The sequence below is a fragment of the Ranitomeya variabilis genome, chromosome 5 (assembly GCF_051348905.1).
Source record: "Ranitomeya variabilis isolate aRanVar5 chromosome 5, aRanVar5.hap1, whole genome shotgun sequence".
Classification (NCBI taxonomy): Eukaryota; Metazoa; Chordata; class Amphibia; order Anura; family Dendrobatidae; genus Ranitomeya; species Ranitomeya variabilis.
In genome coordinates, this window is record NC_135236.1 from 37527700 (window position 1) to 37540661 (window position 12962).

Genomic DNA, 12962 nt, shown 5'->3' on the forward strand with positions numbered 1-12962 from the left:
TATCAAAGAAATTTTACCACTATGATAAAGTACAATATGTCATGAGAAAATAGTCTCAGAATCAGTGGGATGAGTGTTCTAGAGTTATGACGTCATAAATTGACAGTGGTCAGAATTGTAAAAATTGGCCTGATCAGGAAGGTGAAGACAGGCTTCGGGGTGAAGGGGTTAAAATACAGTTTTCAAGCTTTCTTGAACACAAAAAACTTTGTCTATACCTCCTGAAAACCTGTCCGGGAAGGCAAGCTTGGGTTCCAGCTGGACCAGCGTACCTGCAGAGACCCCCAACATTAGTGGCCTGCAGCCGTTGTTGCTGCTGCTGTACCTCATAGCAGAGGTCATTCACCTCCAGAAACAGGCAACGTAGCTGCAACTGGATCCATAACAAAGGAATAAAGAGGAAAAAACATGCCCAAGGGAAAAAAACACAAACAAATAAAATCACGTGTCAGTTTTTTTTTATTTTTCGTTCTAAATATGCTTGGATGGTGATAATGTCATGTATAGTGTGGGTGGGAGAACAAATTGCAATATGAAGGGATGAGGGGAAGGTAGCCCAAACACTACTGAATTTGGGAGTGGAGACCCCTAGACAGATCTAATAGCATTCTGCCTACCTACCATCCCTATATAGGTTCCACACCAATCACCAAATAGGAAACCTAAGCCCAGTATATCCCTGGAGCTAGGTCCTGAATAGGGAAGGTGGGATGAGCACTGGTCAGTCCCCACTGTACACTAAAGACAAGAAGGGCGACAAGCAAGGGTAAAGAAACTTAACTTGAGCAGACTCCAGAGAGCTAACACCAAACGTCCTCCAAGAGCGCCAGAGAGGAAGTAAGCTGACTTCTATAACTCCAAGCCTTAACAAAGGGAAAATGTGAATATCACCGGTGGCTCCCTGAAGCAGACTGAGAGTCTATACAAACACAGATCCAGTTGTGTAATTTAGAGCTGGAGAGAGGTTGCCACGGGGTCCAAATTCAGAAGGATTAAGAGACGTCTGCAATGCCTAACGCAGAGACCTTCTGTAGCCAGATGCAGAGCGACTGTCTGTTGCATCTGACACATCAGTGACAATTTTACAATTTCTCGGGGAATTGAAGCCCTCTCTAATTCATGACAAAATGGTTTGAATACTAACCACTTTAATAACAAGCAACTTTTATAGAAAACTGGTAGTAATCTTGTTAGAGGGAATCTCCAGAATTTCCAACCAGCCCTATACTAGAATCTTACACTGACCTAATCTAAGAGATTGTTTGAAATGAGAAAATCTAAACTTTTCAAGATTGAGCACCACAATTGTCTATTGCTGTGTTTCTCAACTTCAGTCCTCAAGACCTACAAACAGGTTAAGTTTTCAGGATATCCTTAGTATTAAGCATTAATTCCATCACCTGTTCAATACTAAGGAAATCCTGAAAACATGACATTTTTGTGGGACTTGAGGACTGGAGTTGAGAAACACTGGTCTATGGTCTGCCCTTGGTACTTCATATCCATGTCTTTAAATGTAATGAAAAATCTCAAAACTATGAGATGTTCAAGATCGAAATGGTTAATACATTTTTTTCAAACAATTGAAATCTGAAAAAGATAAAAACAATACGTACATTACTTGAATTCAAAGGCCAAAACGTTCAGTACCTAAATAATTGTCTACCTAACAAAGTTTGAAAAGTTCTTACAAAACTGATGAAAGTAAAGGAATAAACAATAAAAACATTCAAACTAGCTTTCATGGATTATTAATAAAATTTAATATAGTATAAGAGAAGTTTTTGAAAATTTGAAGCAAAGCAGGAGAACACAAATTGATTTCTAATCTATTATCTTAACCACACTGGTACGAATGTAGAGATTAACCGGGTATGGAGGATAAAGCATGTTTTTTACGTCTATATAACTTGGTTTATTTCCATTAGGGAGTATCAATTTGGAAGCTAAGTTGCACTTTTTACTAAACCCCATGAACAATGTCTTCAGTCTGTAAGTCTCAGTGTCAGCCTCTATTACAGAAGCTTCCGATGCAAAATCTGTTATGGTGACCCTATCAGTCATGTGAACTGTATAATTCTGGTATCTCCTTATACAGCAGTGAAGACCTCGGGCGTCCTTGAGGAGGGTGAGACTGCTACCTCCGCATTGCCTACAGCTATGACACATGGACAGTTGATATATAAAATCTTGAGGATGGATTACTTAATACAATGCTTATATAAGAAGCAGTAAACCCAACGATTGGGCTGTATGTGGTTAAAAGATTTATCGGTCACACTGTCACTCATTTGACTCCTCTTGGTATAAGCTTCTCTCCTCTCTAAAATATATTGACCTATTGTATAAAGTACACAACTATCTCTCACTCCTCCTCTGTATAATAAAAAGCTACAGACCTCCGAGGGCGGATGCTATTCTAACACACAGTAAGAGGTGACCTAATCTTTACCCCCCTTCAACAGTGCTTTGGCTAATCAGCTTAATGAGTTCTGAGAGAATCGCTACAGAGGGGGTTAGTGTGACAGGTGGAGAAAGATCCCTGACATTCAACTATGAAGAAAAAGGAACAATATTTGTCTCTCAGATATTAGACCAGTTGTTGGTTGGAAAATATCCATGAATGAATGAGAAAAGGCAATTTTTGCACGAACAAACAACTTATTTTTTGGATTAACGTTTGGAACCAAGGTCAAAAAGCCACATTGCAAGATGTCAGAATATGACGAGGTCATATTAAAGACTAAAAGATAGCAAATAATCGAATAACTGAGTAGAAGTACAAGAGAATGTGACAGCAGATAGAGAATGAGGAGAGATTAGGAGGAGGAGAGAGAAGAAAAAGAACTGTCCGATAAGTAGAAGATAGGGTAAGGAAAAAAAAGCAGATTAAAGATCAGGATTAGGTGTCTTTCTGGCTCTCTCCATCTTCTTGTCGCTGCTCAGATCTGTGAATCTCTAGGAATCAACCTTTCAAACTACACAATTAAGACGCCAAATTTTCCAATCAAAACTCAGGATGTCCAGGTTAGTGCATATTTCTAAAATTTGCAATTCCAAATCTAGAAAATGGTGTGGGGATATTTGGTAGAACTGAAATTTGTTTGTGTAAAGACTCCTAATAAATGGCTATAGTTGTTATGAGTCCTTCGTTTATGCCAAAAGGAATTAATAGATGAAGATTATGTATAGTGAAATCTTTTATGAGATCACAACCCAAAATTACACTGGAATATAGTCTTTGAGAAGGGGTTGTATTCGGAAAGAAAAAGCCATTGCTAAACTTGTCTGGGCAAAACATTGACTATTTTTGGAGAGTTATCACTGTATTCCATATTACCAGAATATTTTGTAGTAATAAAGAGGTTTTTCATTTTTTTTTTTGATGGGCCTTATGTGTCTAGTAAGGTTTCTATATTATTTACTCTTAAATTCATGAAATGTATAAAGGTAAGCCAAGTGAAATTGTGCTGTGGTTACAAAACAGATGTGACAATGATAATGTTGTCCAAATCTTTTTGACCTCTCTATGGCCTTTGTAAGGAAAATCCCTGGATCTAAGCATCATGCAGCCTTCTCCAGGTCCATATCTGCTAATCCTAGAAGATTTCTACTATAATGTACTAAAACTTCTTATTTTTATTTCTTTTCTTTGATTCTTCTTGACTCTTCCTCTTTGATCTCTCATCTGTCAAATCATGAAACCAATAGCAAAGAATCTACACTTCAACCTCTTACGATGACTTGCAATCATCTTTGAGATTGTGCTGACATCATGCCTCATCTAAGATCTCTACTTTTCCTGTCAAACCACCCAAGGTGGACCTTATCATCTTCAACTGTCTTATACTTGCTCATTTTGATCATTTTACCAAACCCAATTTTGGCAGCCACCTTTCGAATTGGTTTAGTGGGTCCTTGGACATGTGACCCACTGATAGCAAAGGCTCTTCCTGATGTTGCAGCTCGACTAGCAATCTCTGACTTACACTCAGACCATAGACTTGTGTCTGGTATTTGGTTTGACCACGTGTTATTGACCCAAGGATGTTCTGCACCTCGTGCATTAGCGGCATTTGCTCTTATGGAACATTCAGTGGCTGCTTTTGTTGGACCAGCCAACCCTGCCTACTGTTCTGCTGCAAGCCTCCTTGCAAAAGGTTGGAACAAACCAATGTTATCTTGGTCTTGCCTTGGAGTTCTGAGCCCCCTTCCACATCCAGTACACATAATTTATGCTGTGTTAAGTTTCTTTCAATGGGCTGGAGTAGCTGTGGTGATGGCCCCACAAGAACATTGGATTGATGCTGGTAGGGAATTAGCTGATGCTCTCCGCAACTGGGGCCTTCCTGTTGGACCAGTTGTTACCATGGAAGAGGGGGCAATTGGAGCAAGGGAAGCATTAAAGAGGATTAAAAGACGGAAAAGAGTAAAAGGTGAGTTGTGGTTTTATATGTGTAATAAGTTGAAAAAAGACACATTCTTCAAGTACAACCATTCTTGGTCAGCTTTAAAATGTTCATCTATTTGTTTTGAGTCCTGTATTTACTCCTTTTTTGAATGCTGACATAGCATCTCTCATTACTACCTCTTGGGATAGGACATTCTATAGTTTGACTTCTTGAACAGTAAATAACCCTCTTCTATATAGATGTATGTAATTCCCTGCCTCTATACATATTGAATGTTCCACATTCCTTTTGTAAAGTCTTTAGTAGGAAATAATTATGTGTGTGCCAATTATTTGTATTGTCCAAACCTCTAAGGTTTTTTTCCTAAGCTGAGCAAGCCCAATTTTATTTTCCTAGCCTCTCCATCATATTTAACAGTTTAGTTGACCACCTTTGAATCCTCAATCGTTTTTCCAATATCTGTTTTTAGAATCTCACATTCAACATGTTGTCTGGACTGTATTAACATACATGCATATGTATATTCCTTTTGATTTGCTTCGCCGTCCATTTTTTTAATTTGCTACTTCAATTTTCTTATATTATAAAAACAGTCTAAACCACATTTTTTTATTTAGTTTGGTAGTATTACAGTTAGTGTCCTGCTACTATAAAAGATTACCAAAAAATTGGAACACCCTTGAGAAACCTTAAAAAAATTATACAAGTCAATATATAAAAAATAGTAGAATAATCTCTTTTATCTTCCGTAGTGGTGGTCATGTGCATGCACTCCGTCTTGATTGGTGGAGAAGAGCAACGTCATATTCTAGAAATAGCTAACGAACTTCGCATGACAGATGGTTCAACAGTTTTTATTCCCTATGACACCCTTCTGTACAGTCTTCCATATGACCGTCCCTACCCCGTCTTCACCAACAATTCTAATCTACGACGTGCATATGATGCTGTCCTCACAGTCACCATTACCTCTGAAAATGGCAACTTTTATAATACTTTTCAAGATGCGAAGGCCAATGATGACATTCCACAAGATATCGATCCCATGGAGGTAACTAATATTTGCTTTTAGATCATTCAATAGTACTTTCTTCAATTTAACAACAGTGTCCTATTTTAATTTAAATTTGTGTTTTGTTTTCCTACCTTTTAGGTGTCACCACTTTTTGCAACCATCTACAACTCTGTTTACCTTATGGCCAGATTAATTGAAAGAACTTACCGAGCAGGACAGAAAGTGACAGCAACATCCATTGAAAGGCATGTTGGAAATTTACAAGTGGAAGGTTTTGGTTACCCTCTAAACTTGGATGAAGATGGGGACTCACAGACACCATATGTCATTTTGGATACAGATGGAGAGAGCAGAATACTTTCTCCTGTATACAATATTAATCCAGTCACAGGAGACCTACATTTCATTAAGAAAATTAAATTTCCATACAGTCATCATCCTGGCACTGACTCTGATTGTTGGTTTGATCGTAGCTCAATTTGCATTGGAGGTATGACCTTGTGTTACATTCTATTTATGCTTTTCTTCTGGGCCCCACAGCTCATTAAAATGGCTTCTTCTTATCACATCTAGGTTATATATAATAATTCATACGGAATAGATCCTAGTGGTAACTGGTGTTCTCCAAAGTTAGCTCTAATGGGATCTCCAAAGTGAGCTCCAAATGGGACTTCTGCTGGATATATGTAATTGTGTACTGTTTTAGAGCAGGGGTGCACAATATTTTATTTGTCCAACAGCAACATTGTCATACTGCACCAATCATTAGAGCCACGATTGTGGCATATTGAAAAAATGTATAATAAATGTCTGATAGATGGAAATTCTACTTACGGGACTCCCACCTCCACCAATCAGCACTCACAGTTTTTAGGAGGCAAGAATTTTAAAATCGATTCTGCTCCGAAATCCACATCAGGAGAAAAAGCTCCTATTGTGCACACAGTATTTGAACATTAACTCTTAAAATCAATAGGAAGCTTCTTCTTTCTGTATATCTGATAAAGTCCCCTTCTAGAATGTTGTGAATGTGTATCCTAATGAAGAAAAGGTCAGGTATTCACATGGAAGTAGATATTATTTTGTGCTTACTGCCTAACATTTCACATCTCCCATAAGCTGCACCACAGAGAGCTACATGCACTGAACACCAACACTTGAGTGATAAATGGGGCAAGAAACCCATTCTCTTAGTTTATGAGCCATTACTATATGGCAGGTTCTAATCAGTTTCCCACAACTCTTCGGTATGTTTGACTGCTCACATATAGTTAACATCAGACAAAAAGTTTTGTGTGCATTTGGTTGGGGCCCACACAAAATCAACCAAATGATTACTCTGGTACTGTTATGGGGCGGTCGGACTGTACAGTTCAAGATTTACCTTTTCCTATATCATAAATTCTCAAATCACTTTTGTCAAGCAGAATTGTTGACCAGCAAGCAAGGAAAAGATTCAACTGATTATTCACAGAATGAGTTGAAGTTTCCTCTGCCTTTTCGCTACAGATTGGGTCACCCCAATATTGCTTCTGTGAATAGTTCTCTTAGGGTTCATTTGTCCTTTTATTTACAGGCGTGGATCCTACATTTGTTCTGCTGATGTTCATACTTATCACAACTTTCGTGCTTGTAGGAGCTTCACTTGCTTGCTATATTAGGTAAGTAGACCTCCGTACCTCTTTTTTACAATATTAACAAACTTTAATATTTCCAGGGTCAATTAATTTTATGAGACTTGTGTTCATGGTGAAGACCTTGGGGATGTAGGAGGATTGTGTAATGTTTTGGGATTAGAAGCTTCAAAGCCTCATTATACAACTTGATGCCTTTTTTCCCTGTAGTCACTGGCACAGTTTGACCAATTGGGTATTTATTATATGTTATTATATGTCCAAAATATTCAGGGAGAGGAGGTAATACCTTTATCAGTTTTATTGCCCCCAAACTAACTAATTACCGGTACTTCCGGACTGCCTGTAGATGACACCCGTTTGGGCGGTGCTTGTTTTACCCTGCAGTGATGTTCTAAAATGGGGAGGAGTAAGCAGTTGCTGCTGGGTCATAGAGTCCCAGTCAGTTCTCCTATGTAGCCAGGAGGCTGCATTTCCACTACCAACCCCCTGCATTGAGCAGGGAATTGAACACAAGGACCCTGGAGGTTCTTTCCAATTCTATCATTCTATGATACCACAGCGACTAATATACTAGCCCCAGTTACAAGAGAAATCAGATTAAAAAGAGATTTAGATATTGAAATCCCTCCCCAAAAGGTCTTTTATGACCTTTTAAGGGACATAATATGTGAAATAAATTAAAAATAAATAAAGAAGGATATAAAAAGCAGTAAATAAATAAATAAAAAGCCTCTGCCAAATCACTGTTACCAGCTTCATCCTGTCACAAAAAAGTATATCTGAAAATATAAAAATATTTCTTATAGAAATGGGAAGACATTTTTAAACGTATTTTAGTGATCTTTTATGGTAATAAAAAAAAAAATAATAATGTAAAAAACAGACAATGATATCCTTTTATTAGCCCACTATTATCTCCTGATAAGCACAAAAAAATAAAAAAGAGAGTATGACAATGACAGAAAAATGAAACCTCCTGTAGCATGAAAAAAATTCAAAAATCATATGAATATCCAAATAAGAAATTTTTTTACAGCTCCCTAGGCCGCATATGCGAAAAAAACGCAAACTATGCCTGGTCAGGAATGGGGGGGAATTGGCCTGATGTTGAACTGGTTAAGGAACCAGCAAAGATATTAATAAGATATCTTATTAATATGGTACTGTGGATGACTAGGACTGAATGGCTATTTACAGGAGTTGTATTGTGGTTATGACTCTTGACCATAAAGTCCATTAGTAAATCTTAGCAGGAGGTCTATCGGTTGGATTCCTCCCTTGAGTTTTACCTTAAGTAGAAAGACTAAGGGTACCATCACACAGTGCCATTTTCATAGCTACGACGGCACGATTCGTGACGTTCTAGCGATATCGTTACGATATCGCTGTGTCTGACACGCTACTGCGATCTGGATCCCCGCTGAGAATCGTACGTCGTAGCAGATCGTTTGAAACTTTCTTTCGTCGTCTAGTGTCCCGCTGTGGCGGCATGATTGCATCGTGTGACACAGGTTGTATACGATGTGCGCACAGTAACCAACGGCTTCTACATCGCAAATACGTCATGAAATTATCGCTCCAGCGCCGTGTATTGCAACGTGTGACCGCAGTCTACGACGCTGGAGCGATAATCATACGACGCTGCAACGTCACGAATCGTGCCGTCGTAGCGATGAAAATGGCACTGTGTGACCGTACCCTTAGATAGGTGTAATAAAAAATGTCCTCGGAACTAGCTGTAAAAAAATAAATATGGTGGAGATGTCATGGATGGTTGTGCCAAGTATTCAAGTGTCAAATTCACTCTGTATACCTCTTGAAAAGTGGACGACCGCTATGTGTGCATGATGGGAAGACAGTAAGTAGATAGAGATACCACTCTTCAATGCTACCTAATATCAGAGTTGGGATAACCTGAAGGTTTTTTGTAGAGTCATGATACATGTTGCAGTGTAGGCCTGATCCAAGACTAATTTTTTCTCCATGCAGGAAAAGGATTCAGCATGCCAAGCTCTTGAAAGGTCCTAATAAAATTATTCTTACCATGGATGACTTGGTTTTTATCTACACCCAGAGCAAAAAGGTATAACTTAGTGAATCATGGTGGGAAGAAGACGAAAGTACATCTTAATCTAGACTTCCTATTTCTTCACAGAAGTTAGGGGATGACAGCAGGTCCAGTATACTGGGAAAAAGTGTCAGTGAAATAAGGACCCCACGTCATTCCGTATCTGGAAAAAGTGTGGCAGCAGCTACTCCTTATACAACGAATGTTGCAGTCTACGAGGTAAGCATTGGCCATCATGGCACGACCTGTAATAATTTTGTTTGATTAATCTATTTAGATTTTTAGACTTCTTATTGAACTGAGGTTTCTCATATTTTAAACCCAAGTTGTGGTTTGGTCAATGAGTAATTTTCTCAATATTTAATATCCAAATGAGACCAAAATCTAAATGACGAAAGTTACGTTTCTTGAACAATTATTATTCCTCAGTTTGTGAGAGAAAGGTTGGTGAATTTGGATATTGGTATATGTAATAATTTGGTACAGATAAAAGAATAAATGGAAAAAAAAAATCTAAAAAATATAAGCACTATCACCGTTAAGTATCGGTTAAATCTCTTTTTTAACACATTGCCCTTGAGCGTTAGAATGGGTCCATTTTCACATGATAGAAAAATATAATATAATCATGTATGACTGTACGTTATTTCCATTTATAAGTTATTTCTAATGAAAATTATTGAGATCCCTAAGGTTTCTCAATATTGTAGGAACATGTTTAATGTCTTCTTCATGACTATGACAATTGCATGAAAGGCTCCAATTAAACTGTTCTTACATAGGATGACTTCGCTTTAGTTGTTATCTACACCTAAAGCAAAAATGTAAGAACTAGATAGATGATAGAACAAGGGTAAGGGTGCTTCACATTGCATCTAGGGACAAGCTCGGTGGCCCCATCGGGAAATTTACTCTAAAACACCGCAAAACAGAATTCGTTCATATATGTAGACGGGGTCATAGACTGTAGGGGGGGCAGCAGATTGAACGTTCAATCTGCTGGCACCATTACAGTCTATGAAAACATTGGTGCATACATCAGAATCCCATTTTGTATGGTGTTTGGACGTATGTCCCAGTAGGGCCACCGAGCGTGTCCTTAAACACAACGTAAGAGCACCCTACGAAGAGGTATTTTTTGGCACCTGTCATGATCTCTGCAGGCAGAGATCATAGCAAGCCTATAGAGGGACAAGCTCTCGGAAGATGGAACTATACTGACCATGAACTAAGCCTGCAGCGCAACTAGAAATAGCCAGGTAGCATTTCCTATTTATTGCTAGATGCCCAGCTCTGGCCTAAGACCTAAATAGCTAGCAGAGGGAAATATAAGACCTGGCTCACCTCTAGAGAAATATTCCAAAGAAGACAGTAGCCCCCCACATATAATGACGGTGAGTTCAGATGAAACAACAAACGCAGCAGGAAAATAGTCTTAGCAAATTTGAGGTCCGCTTACTAGATAGCAGAAGACAGATAGTATACTTTCATGGTCAGCAGAAAAACACTAACAAAACACCATCCAGAGATTACCTTAAACTCTGGCATTAACTCATAACACCAGAGTAGCAATCCCTGATCAACGAGAGCTTTCCAGACACAGTAACAAAACTTCAGCTGTGAACTGGAACAAATAGGCAAAACGAAACATGGACAAAAGTCCAACTTATCTAGTAGTTGTCAGAAGCAGGAACAAGCACTGAGAGGCATCAGATAACATTGTTGACCGGCAAGAAACCACCAGAGAAATGAGCTTAAATAGCGACACCCACTACTGATGGAAACAGGTGAAACAGGAAAGAGGATGACAAGTCCAATTCCACAAGCGGCCACCGGGGGAGCCCAGAATCCAAATTCACAACAGTACCCCCCCCTCAAGGAGGGGGCACCGAACCCTCACCAGATCCACCAGGGCGACCAGGATGAGCCCTATGGAAGGCACGAACAAGATCAGAAGCATGAACATCAGATGCATTGACCCAAGAATTATCCTCCTGGCCGTAACCCTTCCAATTGACCAGATACTGGAGTCTCCGTCTGGAAACACGAGAGTCCAAAATTTTCTCCACAACGTACTCCAACTCACCCTCAACCAACACCGGAGCAGGAGGCTCAACTGAAGGTACAACAGGTACCTCATACCTGCGCAATAACGACCGATGAAAAACGTTATGAATGGAAAAGGACGCAGGGAGGTCCAAACGGAAAGAAACAGGATTAAGAATCTCCAATATTCTATAAGGGCCGATGAACCGAGGTTTAAACTTAGGAGAAGAGACCCTCATAGGGACAAAACGAGAAGACAACCAGACCAAATCTCCAACACAAAGCCGAGAACCAACACGACGATGACGGTTGGCAAAACGCTGAGTCTTCTCCTGGGACAACTTCAAATTGTCCATAACCTGCCCCCAGATGTGATGCAATCTCTCCACCACCGCATCCACTCCAGGACAATCCGAGGATTCCACCTGACCGGAGGAAAATCGAGGGTGAAACCCCGAATTACAGAAAAACGGGGACACCAAGGTGGAAGAGCTGGCCCGATTATTGAGGGCGAACTCTGCCAATGGCAAAAAAGCAACCCAATCATCCTGGTCAGCAGAGACAAAACACCTCAGATATGTCTCCAGGGTCTGATTAGTCCGCTCGGTCTGGCCATTAGTCTGAGGGTGAAAAGCAGATGAAAAAGACAAATCTATGCCCATCCTAGCACAGAATGCCCGCCAAAATCTAGACACAAATTGGGTACCTCTGTCAGAAACAATATTCTCAGGAATACCGTGCAATCGGACAACATTCTGAAAAAACAGAGGAACCAACTCAGAAGAAGAAGGCAACTTGGGCAGAGGAACCAAATGGACCATTTTAGAGAAACGGTCACAGACCACCCAGATGACAGACATCTTCTGGGAAACAGGCAGATCTGAAATAAAATCCATCGAGATGTGTGTCCAAGGCCTCTTAGGAATAGGCAAGGGCAACAGCAGTCCGCTAGCCCGAGAACTACAAGACTTGGCCCGAGCACAAATGTCACATGACTGCACAAAGACTCGCACATCTCGTGACAGGGAAGGCCACCAGAAGGATCTTGCCACCAAATCCCTGGTACCAAAAATTCCGGGATGACCTGCCAATGCAGAAGAATGTACCTCAGAGATGACTCTACTGGTCCAATCATCCGGAACAAACAGTCTATCAGGCGGACAACGATCCGGTCTATCCGCCTGAAACTCTTGCAAGGACCGCCGCAGATCAGGAGAAACGGCCGACAAAATTACTCCCTCCCTAAGGATACCTGTGGGTTCAGCATTACCAGGAGAGTCCGGGTCAAAACTCCTAGAAAGGGCATCTGCCTTAACATTCTTAGAACCCGGTAGGTATGACACCACAAAATTAAAGCGAGAAAAAAATAAAGACCAGCGCGCCTGTCTAGGATTCAGGCGCCTGGCAGTCTCAAGATAAATCAAATTTTTGTGGTCAGTCAATACCACCACCTGATGCTTAGCCCCCTCTAGCCAATGGCGCCACTCCTCAAACGCCCACTTCATGGCCAAAAGCTCCCTATTCCCAACATCATAATTCCGCTCTGCGGGCGAAAATTTGCGAGAAAAGAAGGCACAAGGCCTAATGACGGAGCAGTCGGAACCTTTCTGCGACAACACTGCCCCAGCTCCGATCTCCGAAGCGTCAACCTCAACCTGAAAAGGCAGATTCACATCAGGCTGACGTAACACAGGGGCAGAGGCAAAACGGTGCTTAAGCTCCTGAAAGGCCTCTACAGCATGAGGGGACCAATTAGCAACATCAGCGCCATGTCTGGTCAAATC

General features: G+C 40.3%; 1 protein-coding gene across 1 annotated transcript in view; it reads left to right on the forward strand.

Annotated features, from left to right (window-relative positions):
• Positions 1–2838: 2838 nt before the first annotated feature.
• Positions 2839–12962, forward strand: part of GUCY2D (guanylate cyclase 2D, retinal) — a 75404-nt gene continuing 65280 nt past the window's right edge. The window contains exons 1-7 of the mRNA XM_077260759.1: positions 2839–3027; positions 3712–4436; positions 5165–5463; positions 5566–5917; positions 7004–7088; positions 9054–9147; positions 9220–9351. Of these exons, the coding sequence (XP_077116874.1) occupies positions 3776–4436; positions 5165–5463; positions 5566–5917; positions 7004–7088; positions 9054–9147; positions 9220–9351 (1623 nt within the window). The 5' untranslated portion in view covers positions 2839–3027; positions 3712–3775. The remainder of the gene's footprint in view (positions 3028–3711; positions 4437–5164; positions 5464–5565; positions 5918–7003; positions 7089–9053; positions 9148–9219; positions 9352–12962) is intronic.